General features: G+C 38.9%; 1 protein-coding gene across 1 annotated transcript; it reads right to left on the bottom strand.

Moving 5' to 3' along the window:
- Nucleotides 1–964: 964 nt before the first annotated feature.
- Nucleotides 965–24,042, bottom strand: hpda (4-hydroxyphenylpyruvate dioxygenase a). Its single transcript, XM_061898010.1, has 14 exons — nucleotides 23,948–24,042; nucleotides 23,791–23,817; nucleotides 23,571–23,633; nucleotides 22,913–23,017; nucleotides 22,780–22,822; nucleotides 22,619–22,701; nucleotides 13,737–13,826; nucleotides 13,555–13,661; nucleotides 11,251–11,328; nucleotides 7,499–7,661; nucleotides 6,305–6,376; nucleotides 6,086–6,208; nucleotides 5,880–5,996; nucleotides 965–1,546 (listed from the first exon to the last, which is right to left on the bottom strand). The coding sequence occupies exons 1-14, from the start codon at nucleotides 23,948–23,950 to the stop codon at nucleotides 1,433–1,435; spliced, it is 1,188 nt and encodes a 395-aa protein (XP_061753994.1). The 5' UTR covers nucleotides 23,951–24,042; the 3' UTR covers nucleotides 965–1,432.
- Nucleotides 24,043–26,187: the final 2,145 nt, after the last annotated feature.

Genomic DNA, 26,187 nt, shown 5'->3' with positions numbered 1-26,187 from the left:
ATAGTCTTCCCAACGTGTCCTGGGTCTTCCCCGTGGCCTCCTACCGGTTAGACATGCCCTAAACACCTCCCTCGGGAGACGTTCGGGTGGCATCCTGACCAGATGCCCGAACCACCTCATCTGGCTCCTCTCGATGTGGAGGAGCAGCGGCTTTACTTTGAGTTCCTCCCGGATGACAGAGCTTCTCACCCTATCTCTAAGGGAGAGCCCTGCCACCCGGCGGAGGAAACTCATTTCGGCCGCTTGTACCCGTAATATTATCCTTTCGGAAATCGATGTTGCCTGGAAATAGGGTGCGTCAATAAAGCACTTTATCGATATTGCTAAATTTATATGGTCGTCAATCAAAACATTTAATATTTGAATGCAATTGCATTCCTCCTAAACTTTAGAATTATCTGAACACGCAACTAGATATTCCCAAAAAAATATTGTAAAAAAAACCCCAACCTAAATTAGGTTTGTCACGAAACAACTTTTTTGCACTTCCGTTACGATACCCATATTGGAGACCTGAGTATTGTTTGATATCGATATTATTCCGATATGATATCAGCACAAATCATAGTATATGTACCTTTAGTATTTTGTAGTGTGGAATGTTAGGGAACGTTTGATCAAAGGAATTTAATCAAACAGAGAACAATTGTAGGGATGAAAAAAGACTAACCTCATGAAAGACGCTGTCTTTAAAATTGAAATAGAGTGGTAGTTTGTCTTTTGGGCTCATGTCCAATTTTGCAAAGGTTAACTGCTTGTATCAAAGATGATATTTGACATTTTACACACAAGCGGGTATCATAAGACAATGTTTTTTTGGGTTGATTTTGGACCGATATCCGATATTGTCACCTGGAAGCAAAAAAAGTTATCCATTTGCAAAAAATATAATAGTTATGAGTCAAATATCAATTTACATTTACATAAATTTTATTCAGTGTGAAGAGCGGCACTCGATGAAAACAAGTTTGACACCCATGAAGATGGTCTTTGACTACTGCAGTTTTTTAAAGAACAGTAGAGCACTCCCGCTATTTTTTTCCGAATGTTTTGACTCTGGCAAAATAAACCAAAATGAAATGTCCACTGCATGTAACGCTGGTTCTCATGAATATACAAAACAATAATAATAAAGTACTTTTGTTGCATAACATATGAGTACTGATATTGTGTGTGTGTGTGTGTGTATGTTTCTTGGGCCGTGGTGTACACATTCGGACCCTGCAGTATTGCATCAGGCACTAAAGTCAGCGGCCAGAAGGCAAACAATCATCCTTAAACCCCAAACACATCAACGATTGTGTATGTGACATTCATTTATTCATTGTCCCATCCACTCTGCAAAGTTGTGACAGACCTCAATGCTGCTTTCTAATATACACGCTTCCAAATGCTTCAAGAATTTTTGTTTTGTAGATGTTGATCCAGAGGATCAGTAGAAAGCCTCAGCCTGACCTTCTGCTGTCAGCACTGTGAGGTTGCCTCTGGCGTCCTGGTCCTTCTCGATGGCCTCAAAGAGAGACTTGAAGTTTCCTGCCCCAAAACCCTGTAGACGGAACAGACACACACACACACACACACACACAAACACACACACACACACACACACACACACACACACACACACACACACACACACACACACACATACACACACACAGATGGTTAATTGGCTAAAGAGTCTTCTGTCATATTTCTTATTGCCTTGAAGGCGCCTTAATACTTTGATGTTTGGACCTGCTGAGTCATGTTGATATTAGGAGTGTTGACAGTTCTTTGCTGTGGCTTCTGCTGGCTCTCTCAGTTCTATGCATTTGCAGACTGGTTCAGGTCAGGAGATTTCCTCATGACGACAGAAGGTGCAACACAGTTTTGAAGATTCCACCTGCCTTGTGGTGATGCAGCAAGCCTTTGAGTGTTTCCCTGATTGATTTACTGAAAGTTACAAGTGTGAACGTGCTCACGGGAATTTTGATCCTTTAACTGGTGTTCAGATCTGCTTTGCTGCTGGCACGCACACAACCAAGGGGAAGTTCTGTGCGGGACATGAGGTGCACTCTCGCAGTCGTTTTAGCAGTTTGGACGAGCTTGTGAGTCAAAGCGAGCTCCATGTTTGGAAGAATTGGAGAGTACTGACCTCGAACCCGTCAAATATCTTTGGGACCAGCATATGCTAAGCCAGTGTGCCAACCAGTGTGCTGTGAGATATTGTCTTGTGTGCTGTGGGAAATTATACTACTTCACCTAATTGGTTCAAAAGATATTTTTTGCAAATCAATAATTATAATATCCAAATAATGTCCCTGTGCTGTGTAAAAATCTTCAGGGTAATTACGTAAAACTCCAAGTTAGTTGGTGGCAGCAGGTAGTTAATTGCTTTGTAAAAGTCGAAATGTGTCGGGTGAGACGAGGATGGTTTGTTGTTATACTAATATGCAGACCACAGCGGGAGGCAGCATGCAGGTAAATGGGTTGTACTTGTATAGCGCTTTTCTACCTTCAATGTACTCAAAGCGCTTTGACACTACTTCCCCATTTACCCATTCACACACACATTCACACACTGATGGAGGGAGCTGCCATGCAAGGCGCTAACCAGCACCTCATCAGGAGCAAGGTTGAATTGTCTTGCTGAGGACACAACCGACGTGACGAGGTTGGTACTAGGTGGGGATTGAACCAGGGACCCTCGGGTTGCGCACGGCCACTCTCCCAACTGCGCCACACCGCCCCGGTAAAATGGTATGTAATGCTTACACCAAAAATGAATGAAAGGGAAAGGAAAAGACGTTGGTTCTGCAAAATCGGATGTAAAACTAAACTGGGTATAAAGTAAACAGAAACAGAATGCTGGACGACGGCAAAAACTTACGGCGTCCACATGACATGACAATCAACAATGTCCACAAAAAGAAGGATAGCAACAACGTAAATAGCCCTGCTTGTTAACACTAAGCAGGTGCGCAGACTAGCGCTCAAAGGAAGACATGAAACTGCTACAGGAGAACACAGACAAAACAGGAAGGGCCACCAAAATAAAAGCTCAAGACAAAACACTACACACACAAAAACACCAACAAACTCAAAATAAGGCACGATGACCTGGTAAAGTTGAATTTTTTAAAGTTTTCTGCTGGTGGCGTGCTTCCGGATTTTTGGGAGAAAAAAATGTGCCTTGCCTTAAAAAATGTTGAAAAACACTGTGCTAAGCTATTTGAAAAAACAATGATTATCTTAGCGTTTGTGTTATAGCTGACTTTAGCAAATAGTTGTTTGTGTTATGTCTAATATACCTCATTAATAGGAATCATTTTCAGAACATGTCGAGGGTCAGCAAAAAGCTAGCACTTTGCACACCCCTGCTGGAAAGTCTTCATTGTGCTATAGTGTCATGGCGCCAAGGTTCGGCCAAACTGTGATGCGCTGTCGAGTTGAGCAGGGTTTTGTCAGAGCAAGGGCTCGCTCCTCCCCTCTAAACACTCCTGACGAATTTTGATGTGCGCATCAAAAACATTTAAACCTTGTGTGAACGGCGACGTGGGCCACGGATCTGTGATTGACTGGTCAGCTTATTTAAAAGACCATTCTCCATAAGTAGCCTTTCCTGCATGGACGTGCGGTCTCAGTGGGCGAGTGAAGTGGAAAAATAAAAAGAGCGAAGAATAGAAAAATTAAATCAATGTTAATATTTATGTGTTAAACTGTTATAAATGCATTTTCTGTTTGATTTTGCTGATTAAAAATAATATTGTCAACATTATTTTGAAACAAATGAAGCAATAATGTAATCATCATTTATAATAATAACAATAATAATATTGCAAGTATTCCTTTCAAGCGCAATAAACTTTCATTATAGTACTTATTTTTTACCATTATAATTGGAAGATCAAAAACTTTTGATATTCTGAAATAAGTACACAAACTCTAAAAATAAAAATGACTTTTATTTTTTGTTGGCAAAAATTGTACCTCAATAAATATTGAGCAGTTTTTTACACTGTGTTTTTTGAGGGATTTTTGCAATTACTTTCCAATAAATTGGGCCTACTCAGGCGCTGATAGAGATGCACAGAGTGAACCCTTCTGTATCCCCTTTGAAAGTGACAAAGAAAACATGGCAATTTTCCGATGACAACAGAGATATTGAGTTCATTTTTATTTATATATTGATTCATTTAACTCTTCTATGTATCAACTACCTCATTTGTCGTTTCCACATATTCATCCTGTGCTAACACAACAAACCATACAAACTGAGGTAGAAATCATTCAAGAGGGCTGAGTTGCTCCCTGCCTTCTAGGCATTACTGTGTATTGATAGAAAAATAAAAGCTGTGAAAATGTCTACAAACTAAAAATAAAAACTGAAAAGACTGACAGTATTGCAGTAAATCTTGCTGTTCTCTTTCTTTAAATCTGCACAGAAAACAATAATCTTCACAGAACTATATCAATTTGGAGTGTCTCAGGCAGCATTTTAAGTGGGATTGCCAATTGTTTATTTTACTACTCTTTGTTTTACGTCGGGTCTAGGGTGAAGAGTGGCAGTCCCGCTTTACCATGTACTTATTGCTTGATATACTTGATCGCCCCGGTATAAACTATTTTCCTGCCTAACAGAATTGCTATTGCGACATCCAGTGGACACATTTAGAACAGCAGTTTTTTTTAATTTAAAGATGCAGCTCAATTTTACATTTCACAGATATATCTCACAGGCCAGAGTAATGTTTGACATCCCTGGATAAATGTAATAATAATTTACAGCATTTACCTTGGAAAGCGGACTTCTATGCTATCTTTTTCCAGCAGCTTCTCAATCAAACACACATTCAGCAGCTTCTCTATATTTTAATGGATAAACGGCCGCTATTTATATATTATTTTAAAATACTTGGCTGGCATTACACTCATTCTGCTTCATGGTCATGTTATCGATTTTTTTTCTTTCTTTAATTTAAAAAAAGTTTCATCTATTTTGTCTTCCCAGAATGTTTCCTTATACCACTTTCTTCCTTCCTAGGGTTGGAATACAAAGTTATGCTAGCGAGTAAAACCAGATGTTATGTCTGGCTGTTACGGGGTTCACTGTGACATTTGCTACCCCAACTAATGGCGGGATGCTGGTAACGCAACTCTTTTCTTGCAACTTAAAAAATAGCAATTAGCCGAGAGACAACTCTTATCCCAAAACATTCCTCAGTTGGGGCACTCTCAAGTTGAGTTAATACTGCATCTAGACCAGTGGTATGGCAAAAAATCAATTAATGAAATATTCAAACGCAGTTATACTGTTCAAACTGTGTATAATGTTACAATGGCCCAATATATTAAATACACTTATTATATAACACCTCCACCTTGTTTTTAATGCCTACTTAGGCCTACTATGCTACTGTATTTTAATGTTGGTCATTATTGTGGTAGTTGGGAAGGCAAGTGTTTGTGTCTGAGGTGATACTAGGTGAAACAATTTTTGAGAACCACTAGTCTAGACAGTTGATTGTTCACTTTAGAGAAAACACTCCCCCTAGCATTTTGGCAGAGAATTGCACATTGCGCAGTCAAGCCAGACAAAGTGCTGTCAACCAGGTAATTTATTTGAATGAAAAATGGATCGTGTAGTATGTGTGTGTGTGTGTGTATATATATGTATATATATGTATATATATGTATATATATATATATATATATATATATATATATATGTATATATATGTAAATATATATATATATATATATATATATATATATATATATATATATATATATATATATATATATATATATATATATATATATATATATATATACATATATATATATATATATATATATATATATATGTATGTATGTATACATATGTGGTCACTCACAAAGTGGTTGTTCCTCTGGATGACCTCCAAGAAGAGTGTGGGCCGGTCTTGCACAGGTTTGGTGAAGATTTGGAGGAGATACCCCTTGTCGTCAAAGTCAACCAGGATTTTTAATTCCTTTACAGGAAATCGGTATTACTGTCATGTGATGGCAGCGAAGCAACAATGTATATCAGCATGCTTGATAAAGTCAAACATCAACTCACCTGTAAACGGTTGAGGTCCTCCTTCACTTTTATCGTGGCGCTTTTCAGCCTCTCTCGCAGGTTGTCATAGTAGGCATCAGGGGCGCAGAGGAACTCCATCCCTCGGGCGCGCAGGTTGACAATCTTTGGATGGGATTACAGTAAAACAAGTCTTTACTTGTCCATTTTGGAAGGCCACGTGTGGATGAACTGGGATGACCAAACTGATTAAACACTCACAGCTTGAATGATGTTTAATGTGTTGAGGGCAATGTGCTGAACGCCTGGGCCTCCGTTGTAGTCAACATATTCCTGCATGTACATTAGACACACCACATTCAGCTATTGCTTGAATATTATATAAGTAAAGTGCATCCAGAAAGTATTCACAGTGCTTCACTTTTTCCACATTTTGTTGTTGGTCTTCTGAAAAGGAATACGTTAACTTGTGTTCTCAAAATTTTACACACGATACCCCATAATGACAATGTGAAAAGGTTTTCTTTAAAATGGTTTTGTAAATATACTAAAAATAGAAAATCCCATGTGCATAAGTATAATACTTAGCCGATGCACCTTTGTTAGCAATTACAGCCTCAAGTATTTTTGAATACGATGCCACAAACTTGGCACATCTATCTTTGGGCAGTTTCCCCCATTCCTTTTTGCAGCACCACTCAAGCTCCAACAGGTTGGATTATAAGTGTCAGTTTTCACCCAGGATGTCTGTGTGCAGTGCTTCATTCATCTTTCCCTTTATCCTGACTAGTCTCCCAGTTCCTACCGCTGAAAAACATCCCCACAGCATGATGCTGCCACTACTATGCTGTACTGTAAGGATGGTATTGACCTGATGATGAGCGGTGCCTGGTTACTCCCAAACATGATGCTTGGCATTCACGCCAAAGAGTGCAATCTTTGTCATGTCAGACAAGAGAAATATGTTTCTTGAAGTCTGAGAGTATATTAGGTACATATTGGCAAATATTTTACTAAGAAATGGCTTGCGTCTGTGTACTATACCATACACTCTAGACTAAGATGAATGCAGCAATGGACAGAGACATCCTGGATGAAAACCAACGCTTCCCATCCAACCTCATGGAGCTTGAGAGGTGCTGCAAAGAGGAATGGGAGAAACTACCCAAAGATAGGTATGCCAAGCTTGTGGCATTGTATTCAAAAAGACTTGAGGCTGTAATTGCTGCCAAAATTGCATCAACAAAGTATTGAGCAAAAACTATGAATACTTTTGTAGATGTTATAATAAGTTTGCTAACTTAAAAAAAAAAAATAACTTTTTACATATGAGGTTTTTTGTTAAGAATTTCTGAAACAAGAGTGAATTTATTCCATTTTGGAATAAGGCTGTAACATAACAAACTGTGAAAAAAGTGAAGCACTGTGAATACTTTCTTTTTTATAAACTCCCACCTGTATTTGTGACTTTTTGTTTCCCACAGCAGGTTCATTGATTGGCATCTTAATGGTTTCTTCATAATTGGTGACCACAATGGACCTGAGTGCACTGTACTTTGTGTGGATCTGCTTGTCATCTATGGACCAGAACCGATGGAACATCAAACACCTCTGATACCTGGGATGTGCGGGATGGAAAACAAGGAGGAGCCTTTTATTACAAGGAAGGTACTTTGGACACGTGTTCAATTCAGGCCCTTTACGTCGGTCAAAAGAGCACACATTAAACCATAAGTCAGTCCCACCAGGAATCCGCCATGGTAAATGGTCTACAGTGCTTTACTATACCTGGAATTATACGCAAAGTGCTTTACACACCACATTCACCCATTCACACACACTTATGATGGAAGTTGCCATGCAAAGAGCAACCACAGCCAATCAAGAATAAGGGTAAGGTGTCTTGCCCGAGGACACAACAGCCGTGACTAGAATGGCGGGAGTTGCTGGCACGGCTAAGTAGATCTCGGGCTTTTACACTCTGGACAAGTCACCACCTCATCACAGGGCCAACAGAGATAGACAAGTCACCACACTCACATTCACACACTAGGGACCAATTAGTGTTCCCAATCAACCTATCCCTAGGTGCATGTCTTTGGAGGTGGGAGGAAGCCGGAGTACCCAGAGGGAACCCACGCAGTCACAGGGAGAACATGCAAACTCCACATAGAAAGACCCCGAGCCTGGGGTAAATGGTAAATGGGTTATACTTGAATAGCGCTTTTCTACATTCAAAGTACTCAAAGCGCTTTGACACTATTTCCACATTCACCCATTCACACACACATTCACACACTGATGGCGGGAGCTGCCATGCGAGGCGCTAACCATGACCCAACCGGAGCAAGAGTGAAGTGTCTTGCTCAAGGACACTACGGACGTGACTTAGTTGGTAGAAGCTGAGGATCGAACCAGGAACCCTCAGGTTGCTGGCATGGCCACTCTCCCAACCATGCCACGCCGGGAGATCAAACTCAGGACCTTCGTACTGTGAGGCACACGCACTAACCCTTGTATAGGATATAATGTAGTTGTGGAGAGGCGTAGCCGACGGGCCGACGGCGGGGCAGGACACGATTTGGCCCTGCTCAAGATGGCTGCCAGGAGGCGGAGAATGCAGCGGAACGAAGAGGCGGGGCTTGCTGTGAGCGACGCAGCCACAATCTTAATTAGGTGCGTGGCACACACACTGGCTCACAATCTGCCTATCTCCTCTCAGTGTATAAAAGGGGAGAAGGAGGAAAGATCAAGAGGAAGAGGTGGACTGTCCACAGCACAGCAGAAGCAGACGAACAAGGCCGATTAGAGAATGAGCCCCAGAGGAAGACGGCACCGGCAGCTGAAGAGCGGCCCGATCGACACTGACGCTTCCTTATTTGAAAAAATAAAAGAGTCAAACCTGCTCGACACGATGTCCTTCCTGGGTGGTCCACGCAATCCACATGAAGACGGCTGGAGTCGTTCACAAATGTCACCCAACGTGGGGCGACCATCGGAGGCGAGGTAGGATGAGTTCCTCAGGCGCTAGTCGGCGCGTTCACCGAGCTGGTGGCAAGCAGTCAGCAGCGGCTCGAGAAGTCCCGCCAACAAGTCCGGCTCCTGCAAGCATTGGCGGACCAGATGGGGTGGGAGGGCGGCGAATGGCCCCCCGAAGAGAAAAAGGCAGACAGCGATGCAGAGGAGGCGCCCACATCCAGTGGAGCATGCAGCTGAAGAGGTAGAAGATGATTATGATGAAGAAGTTTACGTCGAAGAAATGTACATTGAAGAAATTTACGTTGATGACGTTAAAGTTTATGGTAAAGATGAAGAAGAAGTTTTTAATGAAGAAATTTATGTTGAAGAAGTATACAGTGATGATGAAGTTTGCGTTGATGATGAAGTTTACGTTGATGATGAAGATTACGATGATGATGAAATTTATGATAAAGATGAAGAAGATAAAGAAGATGAAGAAGTTGAAGAAGATGAAGAAGTTGAAGATGATGAAGAAGTTGAAGAAGATTAAGGAGTTAAAGAAGATGAAGAAGTTAAAGAAGAAGACATTGAAGTTCAAGAAAATGATAAAGAAGAAGAAATAGTTGGAGAGCATCCATCCATTTTCTACCGCTTATTCCCTTTTGGGGTTGCGGGGGGCGCTGGCGCCTATCTCAGCTACAATCGGGCGGAAGGCAGGGTACACCCTGGACAAGTCGCCACCACATCGCAGGGCCAACACAGATAGACAGACTACATTCACACTCACATTCACACACTAAGGCCAATTTTAGTTTTTGCCAATCAACCTATCCCCAGGTGCATGTCTTTGGAGGTGGGAGGAAGCCGGAGTACCCGGAGGGAACCCACGCATTCACGGGGAGAACATGCAAACTCCACACAGGAAGATCCCGAGGCTGGATTTGAACCCAGGACTGCAGGACCTTCGTATTGTGAGGCAGACGCACTAACCCCTCTGCCACCGTGAAAATGATAAAGAAGAAGAAATAGCTGAAGAAGAAGAAATAGTTGGAGAAATCCAAGAAAATGATAAAGCCGAAGTCAAAGAGGACAAAGAAGAAGTCAAAGAGGACGAAGAAGTTGAAGATGAAGAAGTTAAAGTTCAAGAAAATGATAAGGGGGTGAAGGGGAAAACGTGGTGGTGCTGGAAGAAAAAGAAGAAGAAGAAGAAGAACAAGTGAAAGAAGAGGAGGAAGAAGAAGAGGAAGAAATCAAAGAGGACGAAGAAGTCAAGGAACACAAAGAAAAGGTCAAAGAAGACAAAGAAGAAGAAGACAAAGAAAAGGTCAAAGAGGACGAAGAAAAGGTCAAAGAGGACAAAGAAGACAAAGAAAAGGTCAAAGAGGACAAAGAAGAGAAGACAGGTGGCAGTGGCAGTTTTTTCCCCCCGCTCCTTCAAAAAAGGGAGGGGAGAGTAGGCTCAGCCGGACTGAAGCCCGGCTTGAGTCTGGCGGTGGAGTACTGTGGAGAGGCGGAGCCGACGGGCCGACGGCGGGGCAGGACACGATTTGGCCCTGCTCAAGATGGCGGCCAGGAGGTGTACAAAAGGGGAGAAAGAGGAAAGATCAAGAGGAAGAGGTGGACTGTCCGCAGCACTGCAGAAGCAGACGAACAAGGCCGATTAGAGAATGAGCCCAAGAGGAAGACGACACCGGCAGCTGAAGAGCAGCCCGAGACGAGCAGCGGAGGAGGAGGAGCTGAAAAGCGACCCGATCGACACTAACGCTTCCTTATTTGAAAAAACAAAAGAGTCAAATCTGCTCGACACGATGTCCTTCCTGGGTGGTCCACGCAATCCACATGACGACGGCTGGAGTCGCTCACAATAGGATTGGATAACCTTTGCTTTTTACTATTCCTTTTCAGACATTGTGAAAGTGATTAACATCTGATTCTTTCACTTGTCACGTGTGTATAAAACAACTAAAATAATTAAATTCCAAGCAAATTCTATAAGCAAAACTCTTACATTCTTAATAGTCTTGGACACATTGTATGGAAGGCATTGTAAGCCTAATCCAAACAAGCTGTCCAACTTATTTGAGCATCAAGGTACTGAACAACAACATAGGTACTGTGTTGTATTTACTTAAATGCAACAGTAGTGCACAGAGTTTGCATGTACTTCGTGTGTGTGTGTGTGTGTGTGTGTGTGTGTGTGTGTGTGTGTGTGTGTGTGTGTGTGTGCTCTTAAGCACGGGTCCTACCAGTCTGAAATTGGCACCATTTGGTCATCTGGCTGGTTTCCCACAACGTGATCAATGAATCTCAAACCTACTGGCGGGCTGCAGAGAAAAGAGGAATACATTACAATCAAAAAATGAAAAAAGGTTTTTCGATTCGTAAACATTGTGGCTCCAAATCTGGCACTCCCTTATTCTTACATGTTTATATTTAATAAAAATATCATTGGACATGACACTGCTCTAGATATTAATTTCTTCTTTATTTTATCTTTAAAAAAATAAATAACTCCACAAACTCATATTCACAAATAAGTTTAAAAATCTACATTTTTGTTAAATTAAGAATATCAGCAAACCCAAAAGGGACAAGCGGTTGAAAATGGATGGATGGATGTATAAAGAAAATATAGAGGATTACTTTTGACATTTTGAAAACTAATGTTCGAGATGCTACCTCAGTAGAAGCATTTAAGTCTCACCTTAAAACTCATCTGTATACTCTAGCCTTTAAATAGACCTCCTTTTTAGACCAGTTGATCTGCCGCTTCTTTTCTTTTTTCTCCTATGTCCCCCCCTCCCTTGTGGAGGGGGTCCGGTCCGATGACCATGGACGAAGTACTGGCTGTCCAGTGTCAAGACCCAGGATGGACCGCTCGTCGGGACCCAGGATGGACCGCTCGCCTGTGTATCGGTTGGGGACATCTCTACGCTGCTGGTCCGCTGCCGCTTGGGATGGTTTCCTGTGGACGGGACTCTCGCTGCTGTCTTGGATCCGCTTGAACTGAACTCTCGCGGCTGTGTTGGAGCCACTATGGATTGAACTTTCACAGTATCATGTTAGACCCGCTTGACATCCATTGCTTTCGGTCCCCTAGAGGGGGGGGTGCCCACATCTGAGGTCCTCTCCAAGGTTTCTCTTAGTCAGCATTGTCACTGGCGTCCCACTGGATGTGAATTCTCCCTGCCCACTGGGTGTGAGTTTTCCTTGCCCTTTTGTGGGTTCTTCCGAGGATGTTGTAGTCGTAATGATTTGTGCAGTCCTTTGAGACATTTGTGATTTGGGGCTATATAAATAAACATTGATTGATTGATTGAATGTAACGAAGCACAATTATTTCACAAGTCTTTATTCATAGACTTGTGCACACTCAAAGAAAATAGTTAGAATTTCCTAATGTAACTTAATGCAAGTCAAATACAATTATACAATATTTTTTTTTTTACAAATCATAGTTACTTTGAGCCGAAAATCTAAAATTGTATTGAATTTTTTATAATATATTTTCTGATAGGAATTTTCATAAATCATAATATTAGAATTCCCTCAAGCCTGGACGTGGGCAAAAATGCTTAATGTGCATTTACGGTGTAAAAAACATATTTTTCAACACAAATGTATTTTGATTACATAATTTATTTGTTTTAAACATGCTAAACATTAAAGAACCCAATGTGGTTTAATTTGTAAATGTCAACATATTGGAAAATTAGTAGGAAGAAGCAAAGCTTATATTTGAGTCTTCTCCCCTTTTTTGTCTTTCATTGATAGTTCATTCACGCCATAATTTTTACATGTTAAAATTTAGTTCACTTTCTGTGTGAAAGGTGTCTTTTGGGAAAAAAATATCAAACTGCCATATTAATTATAATTAAAAGCATAAAAAATTACACTAAATTTACGTACAGGTCTGAAGATTCTCACTTACTGGAACACTTCAAAATGCAATATATATATTTATATATATGCATATGCATATATTGATATATATATTCATGTCTACATATACATTTATATGTGTAAATATGTACATCCATCCATCCATTTCCTACCACTTGTCCCTTTCGGGGTATCGGGGGTTTCAGCTGCATTATATACACATATGAATGTGTATGTATATATGCAAATATCTGGAAATATGCATACAAATGCATATTTACATATAGATCCATAGATAAATATATATGTATATGTATTTACATATAACATATACATTTATATGTACATATATAGTATACATAAATACATATATAATATACATATATTTAGCTACAAATAAATAATATATATTTTAGTTTTCATTGTTATTCTAAGGATTTATTTTGTGTTTTTAACATTATTTATTAATTAAAAGAGCTGTGTTTTTATAATATGTACAGTATATATATGCAAGTATATTTATAATTAGCTGTATTTTGTCATGATTTTTCTTTCAATGGTTGTCCAACAAAACTATACACTTCGTCCAATGTAGAAATAATAACTTACATTTTTGTAGTGCAAAAAAAAAAAAAAATGTTTTTAGCAGTAATATTAAAAAGACTCACAGTTTGGCTAAGACAGGATCTTTGAACAGTGGTTGTTTGTAGCCGGGCAAAAAAAGACCTTTGTAGGGCCCCAGGTACTCAATGAATGTGTGTGTTGTATCTCCATACTGTGGACAAAACAGGCAATTTATTACATATCTAAATTTAATGTAGATAAGACGTTTTTCTACTTGCTACCACACCGTCTGAACCACAGCATATTTGACCTTCCCACTGCTGTCCTGCTCCACCCAGGGCTCCTTCACAATCACAGCTCCTCTCTCCTTGGCTACCTGTCAGTGGAAACAAATTCGAGTGACATCTACATTAGTATGTTGCCCTCTAGTGGTTGAAAAAACACATAACTTAAATTTTTTTTGTAAACGCTTAACACACTTGGAAAGAATGGCGATTATTTTGTTTGAAAACTAAATACAAAAATATTTATTTTAATCCGACATCTAACTCTCTAGTGATTTATTTATTATTATTAATGTTTATTTATTTTAATTATTGTTATTATTTTATTATTTTTACCCTATAAAAATGTTAAAAGTTAAAGTACCAATGATTGTCACATACACACTAGGTGTGGCGAAATTTGTCCTCTGCATTTTACCCATCCCCTTGTCCACCCCCTGGGAGGTGAGGGGAGCAGTGGGCAGCAGCGGTGCCATGCCCAGTAATTATTTGTGGTCAATAAAACAAAGTCTCACTGTGAATGCTGGAAAGACTTGACAGATTACTAGTCAGGTTAATATAAGGACAACAATGTAACTAAACTGATGAGAACAGTAATTAAACATGTGGTTTTGTGGCTAGTAATCTACTAATGTGTTGTGTTTAGTCATTCCGGGTTAAAGTTGTAAGGAACTACCCACAACTTTCCATGATGGCCTTCTTATTCCCATCCAAGACGACCAAAAATGCACGCTAAAAACACAAACTAATTTGTGTCTACAATTAATAGCCAATTAATAATATTTGTCATATATCAAAGTTAGTTCCATCAAAAGTTCTGTGGTTTTTAACACACTGGTAACCTTTCGTAATGGCATCATAAGAATACAGTGATACCTCAATTTAAGACTGCCGCAACATAAGAGTGTTTTGGAGATTTGGGCTAATTGTTATAGTTTAAGTTACAAGCAAAAAATTCCGTTATCCACACAAGTAGTTGGTGTAGTACATATTAACAGTAAACCCTGTAAGATCCGATTACTTGCTAGCATTAGCTTATGGCAATAAACATTACTTTGTTTTCCAACCATGGGAAGGAAGGAAGTGAATGTGAAAGACAGTGCTGGGAAGAGTAAGTAGGTCATATTCAGTGAATTAAAGAAAGAAATCACACACAAAAAAAAGAAAAGGCGTGTAGCCAACCTCGCAAAAAAAAGTTGCCTATCTGCGCTATAATAAAGCAGAATGAGTGGATAACACCAGCCAAGGATTTTAAAATAATATCTAAATGACAAACATGTATCCATGAATATATGTAGAAGCTGCTCAAGGTGTGTTTGACGGATAAACAGCTCGAAGTCGCTCTCCAAAGTAAATACTGTATATTATTATTATTACATTACTCCATACAAGTACTGTAGCTGTTAGTAGGACATTCTATTGTTTTGTTTTGAATATACAATATATATGATCTAAAAGTTTGTTTTTATTTTAAAAATACATGTTACATGTTAAAATTGTGCAGTTTGGGGGTGGGGGGCAACACCAATTAAATTGCAATTCAGCACAATGTGAGATGGTGACTTAAGATGCAAGTGTTTTGCGTTAAGAAGTTCATCACATCCATTGAGCTTGTAATATTCTCCACATCTGAGCCGAAGATGTCGTTGTGGCTTGTGCAGCCCTTTGAGACATTCTTGATTTAGGGCTATATAAGTATACTTTGATTGATTGACTGATTGATATGTTGTATAGTATAATGGATAAATTAATAAAAAATGCACTCGGGATGTGAATCTTACAACAACTTATCATTTGAATCCATTTCTTGGGGTGACGATACCATTCAGAATCAATCTTCGATTCAAAACGATTCTCCATTCAAACTGATTCATGCAATATACTCTTATGAAAATGACAATAAAACCTTTTCAAAGCAGGTGACAAAAGCTGCACAAAAACATGAAAATGGCCTAAAACGTCTTTTAAAAATTGAGTCTTAAAAAAATAAGTTTTTTAATTGATTTTGAAAATTGTAATAAAATAGGATTAAATAAAAATCGGGATCCAGATGAAGTTTTTTTTAGTATGCACCATACAGTATGTGTTCACTACAGTATTGAAAGCAGGTTCCTTGTTATGATTAAACTCCAACATATGGTGCATCTGAGGTCCCGCTGTTTTCCACTTTTGTACTTTTCTGTGACGACGTTGAACCTCTAATTTGACCTTGGCTTAGATAACAAGTTCTATCCAGTCTGCCAAACTTCAAGGTTGCCCCTTGTGGAGAACCTGTCATGTTTACTCATGTTTCAACACACTCTCATGCATGTTGTTTGAAAACAAGTCAGACAAAACAATTGTGTCACAAAAAGAAGACATAATGATTGTAAATTAGCTATTCTTTAGGAGGCTGAAAACACAATTAAATGATGTTTAACCATGCTGTAGCATTTTGTTGTCCCCTGTATGTCCTTAAAAGCGACATCCTTATCAGGAATGACCTCACTGAAATTGACATGTTTACATTGCCGTCTTTTCCTCTGTCGCTTTGGTGCTCGAATCATCTTCGACATTTGTAAAACAGTTCTGGCCTGAACTACTAAGATCCACATAAGTAGTTCTACACGGCATGTGCAAATTTTGAAATAGCATTTACCATTAGTGGGCGTGTTGGGGTAATCTATTAAGACTGCATTTACAACTGATAACAAGTGCCAAAGTGTTGTATTTAACTGAGGGGTTTTGCGTTTATAATATAAAAAAAACAGCTGTCACCTTGGAGGCACAAATTTTCCTCCATATTTATGGCACCATTTGTTCCAACCTGTGTTATTTTGTTCTGTTGTTGGATTGGAGCGCAATCTAGACAACAGAACATACTTTTAGCACGCTGAAGGTGTGTCTGAAATGATTCAGGGGCAATAAAATGCATATTTCAAATCTTTTTTTTTTTTCAAATAGGAGATATAATTATCAGGGCTATCAAATTTAACAAGTTAACGAATGTGATTGATCACTATATATATATATATATATATATATATATATATATATATATATAGTGATTGATCACTATATATATATATATATATAATATATCAAATCAACAAAATGATGTGATATATATCCATATTAATTTGTATTTCTTTAAAATATAATTAAAAGGGATTTTAGATAATACAATAACCAAGTTTTGAGGAAATAAATATCCATCCATTTTCTACCGCTTTTTCCCTTTTGGGGTCACGGTGGGCGCTGGTGCCTATCTCAGCAACAATCGGGCGGAAGGCGGTGTACACCCTGGACAAGTCGCCACTTCATCACAGGGCCAACACAGATAGACAGACAACATTCACACTCACATTCACACACTAGGGCCAATTTAGTGTTGCCAATCAACCTATCCCCAGGTGCATGTCTTTGGAGGTGGGAGGAAGCCGGAGTACCTGGAGGGAACCTACGCAGTCACAGGGAGGACATGCAAACTCCACACAGAAAGATCCCGAGCCCAGGATTGAACCCAGGATTACTCAGGACATTTGTATTGTGAGGCAGACGCACTAACCCCTCTGCCACTCTGCTGCCCAGCAAATAAATAATCAAACATCATTTATATATGTGGTAATGAGTCTCTGTTGAATAGTCTCACCCCCATAACATTTAGGCATTAGTTCATTGCGTAAGTTTTATATGCAAAATGACTGAACAAGTTGTCATAATAGGTCAACAAACCACAGTACAAACGGAGAGAAAGGCAATGTGAATCTAGTCTAAAGTTTTGCATATAATATCCCACCAACAGTAAGGTGTAACTTACAAAAAGAAAAACTGTCGTCCAAACTTCAGCCGCAGTTGACATCAGAGCATTCCTCCAGACTACACTGGACTGACTGACTGACACTTGCTTTTGCCGGAAAATTCATGCTCTTATTGTTTAAGTATTTTTTTTAAATGCATTCATGGCTTGATTTACTTGGCGTTTGCCTGTATCAAACATGTACAAACTTGATAGCGCACGCAAAGCCGATGTTCTAAGTTTGCGCAATGAAAATTGTGTCTCTTAAATGAGCAAACTAGAGCGCACACTCCATTTAGCGTGTCTGTCTTCATCAGAACACCAACATGATCTGGGAGGAGAAGTTGCAAGCATTATTGTTTTGCACTTGTTAATGTGATTTATCAAGATCGAAACTGTTCTGCGGCAGCTGTTTTGTGTAAATATTTTAAAGTGTAGAATGTGTGTGCAAACTGGCACCGTTATGAAATAGCTGTGAGAAAGGAGGCGATGCATTGCCAGATAAATTATTCTGACTGTTTGCGTGTCAATGTATTTGGACTATCATAAAAAAACATATTAGACATTGTTTATTCAGAAATATCATTGTATATTTTTACAGCTGCTGGATCACTAAATGGGCTGATTACAAAAAAAGTCAATTAAAACAGTTTGGTGTCTGCTGGCATTACAGAAAAGTCCAGTGAAGATTGTGCTGCCAAAGAAGTACAAAAAGTTGTCCTTTTGGATGTAAGGATCAAAAGAAAGCAGCAGGAAAAGTTAGGCAAAAAGGTCTAAAATAATATTAATGGTTTGTTTTTATCACATTTTATTGATAATGTAGTCAGACTTGTAGTATGATGAAATCATTGAGTGCACGCAGATACACACATTGGCTGACTATCATTTATAAGTATCTTTTAGGTGTATTGAATGATTGGTACATTTTTATTTCAAATATGCGAAAGAAAAAAAACAAGAGCAAGCCTGATCCAATACAGTGCTGTAGCCTTAACAGCCATAACAACAAAATGAAAACAATGGATGATAAAAAACGAAAACAAATTAGCTTTCTTTTTTTTTTGACATATTTGAAAGGGAGTGAGAAGAAGTTTACACTTCTTTAATCCCATCCCTTTTCTTTAACCTTCGTCTTGTGTTGGGGTTGGCACCGACCCGTTTTCGTTTTTAAATGCGTAAAAGAACCACATACATTTTTTTTTTTGCATCAAAGTTTTTTGACTTCGTCAGGAACCTCTATTTCAACAAAACAAAACATTTTTTTTTTTCAACTAAATTATAAAATGCTCTGGTTGAAATTAGGACCTTGGGTGTTGTTAGGGTCGGTTTCGACCCAGTTATAAAAATAACCAAAACTGAACACACTGACAGCCAGATCCTCTCCCAATCATGTGAGCTTTAGGGGATTCTCATTTTACCTTGTTATCCAGTACAAAAACAAACAAAGACGGGCATGTGAGGTCAATTCGGTATGAAATTATTAAAATGAAAAAAACAAAACAAAAAAACAACACATTTATTTTAGAAATGTGTTCTAATACCCTTCAGTAATAGTCAGGTAACACAACAACCTTTTATTTATTTTTACGGTTCTCTTGAGGTTCATTTTATAATTTTTGTAATTGAAAACGAGGGGTATACTGACAAAAAAAGTCCCACACCAAAAATATCAAACTCAATATTTTCATGCATAAGGAAGCCTAACAAGGTAACCAAGAGATGAGAACCAAATTGGATGATAGATAATTTTGTTTAGTGTATTTTACAGCTGATTTAAGACATGGGTCAAAACTGACCGGTTAACATAAGAGATGGTAACAGAATTCTAACACAAGAGGAAGGTTAAATCATAAATTACACTGAGCTAGAACTACCAGTTCACTCTATGTACAAACTTAATGAACTTGTATATACATAAATGATAAATATATACATACATATGCACACTACACACATACATAGCCACACCATTACCACTGGTGATCATGGAAATGGTATCATGCCACAACAGCAGCACCACTGCCTCAATGGGCAGCCCCAAACTCTTCTGTAACACAAAAAACCCAATACCAAACCCCTTCTTCATACCTGTACCTCTGGAATACCATGTACCTATACTTCTTTTTAAACTGGTTTATTCTTGGACATTGAATTAACTCCACATTCAAACCATTCCATAGTTTCACTCCACAAATTGAAATACAAAAACTTTTGATGGTCGTTCTATAACTAAGCATTTTGAAATTAAAATTCCCCCTTAAATTACAATCCCCCTCTTGTGTGCTGAACAATTTTTGAATGCCTCCTGGGAGTTTATTTATTTTGGCTTCACACATTAATTGTGCAGTTTGATACAAAATAATAACATTAAATTTCAATATTTTTGACTGTAAGATTAGTGAATAGTATGGTTTTTGATTAATCCATTCTTGTGTACCTTGTCACAAAGAAAAAAAACGCTCTTATGTACTACGTTCTAACAATTTGTATGTTTTAACTGTTCCTCATGCACGAACTGAATTTGGTAAAAGGGCTTTTGGCATTGCTGCCCCTCTGGTACAGAATGCATTGCAGACGAAATTTAAACTCTTTGAACTACTTCCATTTGGAGACTTCCGTTCAATCCTGATGGACAGACAGCAAGAGACATTTGCACAGTGCCTGTGTTTTTAAAAGGTGTGCATTTTTATTGTTTTACATTTCTCTTTTATGCCCTTTAAAATGTATATCTTAATGTATTACTTTTCTGAAAATGCTCTGTGACAAGTGCTGTTGAACTCTTGGCCAGGTCACCCTTGTGAAAGAGATCTTGATCTCAATCGGTTTCTTACCTGGTTAAATAAAGGTTGTAAAAAGTAACCAGCAGTACATGATGATTTACATGGATGCATCAAACCATTTGCATCTCGTTCTAAGAAATGAGAAACTGTTTTTTGATGTATACTAATAACACGATGAGAAATTTCAACAAGTAGTTTTGAGAAGTCCAATTATAAGCTGAGATATGTACCAACGTGACAATGAAAAACTGTCAGAGCAAACCTGTCATTCCCAATACAGTGGTACCTCAATTTAAGAATGTTCTGAGATAAAAGCTGTCACTTGGTTAATTGTTATGCTTCAAGTTGCAAGCAAAAATTTGAGTTAAAAGTATTTCAGCCATTAGTTGGTGTAGCAAATGTCACACCTTGTAAAATCCACGCAAAACATCTGGTCTTACTCGCTAGCAATATCTTATAGCTTGTAGTGAACATAACTTGGTTTTCCCAACCAATGGAAGGAGAAAAGTGAGTGTGAAGGACAGTGCTGTGAAGAAGTTCACTGAATTAAAAAAATAACTCATCAAAAACATGAGTTTGAGCATAGCACTGCGAGCGTCCACCATATTGAAGCACAATGACTTGATAATGACGGCCAAATATGTTGAAACAATATTTGAATGGGCGACATGTATCCATGAAGATATGGAGAAGCTGCTGTTGGTGTGTTCGATGGAGAAGCAACTGGAATAATATACTGTAGAAGTTCACTCTCCAAGCGCTTTCGAATTATACATTTTTTAACCAGAATATTTAGACTTTTGAATTTCGATTAAACGTGATTAATCACAGGACCTTGCTCGTTTGCATCATTAAAATTGACTTAAAAAAGAACTGTATGTACAGTATGTACAGTATGTACAGTGAGCTTCACTGTGGCAGAGGGGTTAGTGCGTCTGCCTCACAATACGAAGCTCCTACAGTCCTGGGTTCAAATCCAGGCTCGGGATCTTTCTATGTGGAGTTTGCATGTTCTCCCCGTGAATGCGTGGGTTCCCTCCGGGTACTGCGGCTTCCTGCATTCCACTTCCAAAGACATGCACCTGGGGATAGGTTGATTGGCAACACTAAATTGGCCCTAGTGTGTGAATGTGAGTGTGAATGTTGTCTGTCTATCTGTGTTGGCCCTGCGATGAGATGGCGACTTGTCCAGGATGTACCCCGCCTTCCGCCCGATTGTAGCTGAGATAGGCGCCAGCGCCCCCCGCGACCCCAAAAGGGAATAAGCGGTAGAAAATGGATGGATGGATGGACGTATGTACAGTATGTACTGTACCTAAATTTACTGTCAGAAAGTCGAACTGGAACATTTTAAAATGTTTTACTTGGATGCACTTTATTTATTTGTTCAAAAGAGTGTCATCTATAGTGTAGTCAGGGTGTATTTTGGGGTGAAATTGACCAGGGAGCTCTACAATCGGTGTCTTCTCACTCATCGTTGCACTGATCAATGACCGTAAAACAACACACCTTCCAGGTAATAATCCGCGGCATAAATAAATTGTCTGATTAATTTGTTTGTATACATAAATAATGCAATTACAGATTAATGTGATTAATCACACAGTTAACTCGTTACTTTTAAGAGCCCTAGATCTATTGTAGTTATTTGTTGTACATTCTATTGTAATGTTTTTCACACAATATTTATTTTCCAAAAGTAATTTTTTCTTTTTAAAAATTTTCATGTGAAAAATGTAATGTTTCGGGGGTGAAGGCTAGCACCAATTAAATTGATTTCAATGCATTTCAATGGGTAATAATAATAATAATAATAATGGATTAGATTTATATCGCGCTTTTCTATTGTTAGATACTCAAAGCGCTCACAGAGAAGTTTGAACCCATCATTCATTCACACCTGGTGGTGGTAGGCTACATATGTAGCCACACCTGCCCTGGGGTAGACTGACGGAATTGTGGCTGCCAGTTTGCGCCTACCGCCCCTCCGACCACCACCAATCATTCAATCATCATTCATTCACCAGTGTGAGCGGCACCGGGGGCAAGGGTGAAGTGTCCTGCCCAAGGACACAACGGCACCGCTTTTTTGGATGTCAATAGGTGGGAAGCGAACCTGCAACCCTCAGGTTTCTGGCACGTCCGCTCTACCCACTGCGCCATGCCGCCTCGGGTGACGTTGATTTGAGAAACAAGTGTTTGGAGGTAACACATCGGTCACAGAACCAATCAACCTTGAAGGTTGATGTATTATTGTGCACGTTTGTTTACAAGAGTCTATTACAATCAGAAGACACAAATTCATAAAAAAAAAAAAATAGTTTACCTTGATTAAATAGTCGCAGTCTTCCACTTGGAATGCAATGTCTTTGGCTCCATCTCCGTGCTTCATCAAGTGATCGCCCATCTCTAAGAAGACCCACCAGGCAAGCTTACAACATTTGATCTTGTATGAATATTGTCATGTTTATTTCAAAACTTGCTTGCCTTTATTCCCAGGATTCAGTGGAGATTCCAACACAAATATAATCTATGATGAGTAACAGTGGAATTACATTGTTGTGAATACGAAGTTTATATTATGACATACAAGGAAGTGGAAAAAGTTCAAAATGTCTACCTTATCTTGCCTGATGACATGTGACACCACCTCTCGACTGCCAGTCTCCAAGCCCTTGTAGGCCAAAGGCTCGAAGCCCATTTTGTTACAGTAGAAGGACGCTGCCTGCAAACAGGAACAAACTCTTTCAACTGAATTTTTCTCATAAAAAAAGACATTAAATAATTAATTGACTGTCAGCATTTTAGTTGGAATTATTTTGAATGATAAGGACATTTGGTTTTGACTATAACCCCTTATTACGCCTTGTCTAACTATAATAAACGTGCCTTTAAATTATTGAACATTTTTTCCGCGAACCTCAAAGGTTACATTTGAGTACCCCTAAACTAGCACATTCTATAGCAACTATGTTATTTACAACAGTAGATAGGAAAATATGATGAAAATAGCTAACTTTTTTTTTTTTATTCCAATATACTTCTTTAGCCAAAAAAGACAGAATTTAGCAAATAATAATTCACTTCAATTAAAAATGTGACAAGTGTTATCGCATAATTTTTACATTTTAAATGCGATCTGGGAAAGGTATTTAAAAAAAAGAGCAAGCTGAATAATCCAAAAGTCATGTTTTTCTTGTACGTTTAACACGGTCAAACAATGTTTTAACCAATGGATTTTGACTTGTAACATAAATGTTCATAATTTGCCCACTGACCTGTTTGGCATTTCCGACCCAGAAGGAGATATGATGAAACTTGACAAATTTTCCACTTTCAGGCTGAAAACATTGACATGAGAGAAGAAAATGTTTTTCTTGTGTGTGTGCGTTTTTTAGCAGCAGAATAATGGTAATATTTAACATTAATTGCCTATTTAGAAAGAGCAATGTATCCTTGTAAAGTAGGATCTGAGGTTTTGAATATTAAAATACTTACCTTCTCCCCTTTATCAGTGTAAGTTGTCTAAAAACAAATATGAATGATGATATCATTAAAACAAAACTAAAATTTACAGGAGTTCATATTTCTAATGCAACTTTTTTCGACTCAGTGGATGCCTTATTTTCTGTAAAATCAGATTCAAGAACCTTACCATGCTGTGATCAGGGCCTTAGTTCAACAAGAGTTACCGGTAGATCAAAATCAGTGTTTGTCTGTCTGTTGCCGATATGTACTGACCTAGTGGTTAGCTGTGATTGGTCATTTTGTATCTACACCCACCTGCCCACCTCCTATTGATGTCAATTTTTGTTATAGAAAAAAAGGAGGGGGGGTGAGACAGCAGTCACATATCAAGGGTGGGAGACACAACCTGAGTGTAGAATTTAAATGTGTGCAGGTATATAAGAGAATGGAAAAATTATAATAAAACTATATGTCCTCAGTTGGGCTTCACGTTGGAAGAGGGGTTAGTGCGTCTGCCTCACAATACGAAAGTCTTGAGTAGTCTGGGGTTCAATCCCGGGCTCGGGATCTTTCTGTGTGGAGTTTGCATGTTCTCCCCGTGAATGCGTGGGTTCCCTCCGGGTACTCCGGCTTCCTCCCACTTCCAAAGACATGCACCTGGGGATAGGTTGATTGGCAACACTAAATTGGCCCTAGTGTGTGAATGTGAGTGTGGTTGTTGTCTGTCTATCTGTGCTGGCCCTGCGATGAGGTAGAAACTTGTCCAGGGTGTAGCCGCCTTCAGCCCGATTGTAGCTGAGATAGGCACCAGCGCCCCCCGCGACCCCAAAGGGAATAAGCGGTAGGATGGATGGATGTTGTCCTCAGTTTTGCCACTAGATAGAGCAACTGAGCATGATATGAGAGCTCGGATTTTTTTTTGTTTTTTTACATTTGCTTTTGAGTTGAATTATTTTCGGAATGAACTAATAAACTTCAGCACAGTTTGAAGGCTTGATGAAAATAAATTTACTTGTAGCAGACAGAAAGCAAATTCTTGCTTCAAACTGTGTGTATTTTGGCAAACTTTTCAAGGTAAAAAAACCCAATAAAAAACACGTGATTTGACTGTAGCGAAACACACACCAGGATTGCTTGTAGTGTCTTGATGGAGAGCATATGCCTGGTGCTGCTACTAAAATAAAGTCTAGCTTCACATAATGAACACTACCATGCCACTGATATTTATCTTTTTTTTTTTTACATTTTAGTTTTCAAAGCAAACAAAAACATCGATTAATTATCAATCCGTATTAATCAATGAAGTTATTAAGCAATAGCTCCTTTGATGACAAATCGGTGTTTATTATTCAATATTGCTGTATTATTGAGTGACTTTTTCTCCAAATTGTACCAAAATGACAATTTTAACATTTTTATTGTCATAATTATTTCTTTTATAGACATTATAAGACCCATTTTAAACATGAATCGCCCGAGTAGAGCGTGGTGTACGTGTGCCCAGTTTATGCCGCGCTGTGATTTTCTATTGGTGGGTTTTGGGATCATGACTGACACTTGATTGGCTTCGCCGTGGGTGTGTAGGACCGCTGCTATTAGTATACTCTATTTTCATTGGCTGTCGGAAGCGCTCAATTATAATTGGTCCACATTTACTATATTTGTCTCGTGTCATTGGCCGACGCACTTGTCATCGCACGAGAATGCGGAAGTCCTGCAGTCTACTGAGTCACCGTTGTGTCAGCTGATTCCCTTTTGAGTGAGTAACTTGATTTAACTTTAAAATGATGTAACTTTATAGTAAACCCTGCACATATGACACGTCCTAGTGTTTTCGGGCATGCTTAGTGCACGTAATACGGAAGCTGGTTTGCATTTTGCTGGTGTCGAATGATGAAAATACACAACCCTCAGCTCCTTGTGCCGTGGTTAGCCGAGGCCGGTAACTAGCTTCATGCTAACCTTTGCAAGCAGCCCACTGCTGTATTTTAGTTTTGCTTTTGTCTCCCTCTTTTGTACACGACCAGCAAGTCCGCTGTAAACTGAAGTCCACTTTCACTTTCTCTTCACGCACATTTAACTTATTACCATTTTTACACACGCGCAGACACACACCTGTTGTTGGTCAGCGGTACGAGCAGCTGACTTGTGTCATGTTGATGGGCCTCTACTGGAATCGGATCAATTCTCGATTGACCATCATTAAGGTATTGTACTATGTCAGCAGAACATTGTCGTTTAGAAGATGACTCTTGGCTATCATCGATGTGCATGGGTTGACTTCCCGATTACAGACAATTAAGTTATGTTACACAGTATGGTTTATTCTTGCAATCATGGGTGTTCACTTGGCGAATTTTGGAAATTCATTGAATCTTCAATGAAAACATTCTAAAACCAGTCATTTTGTATTATCCGTGACCGTTT

The sequence above is a fragment of the Nerophis ophidion genome, linkage group LG04, assembly GCF_033978795.1.
Source record: "Nerophis ophidion isolate RoL-2023_Sa linkage group LG04, RoL_Noph_v1.0, whole genome shotgun sequence".
NCBI lineage: Eukaryota > Metazoa > Chordata > Actinopteri > Syngnathiformes > Syngnathidae > Nerophis > Nerophis ophidion.
This window is presented reverse-complemented; position numbering and strand designations above follow the sequence as displayed.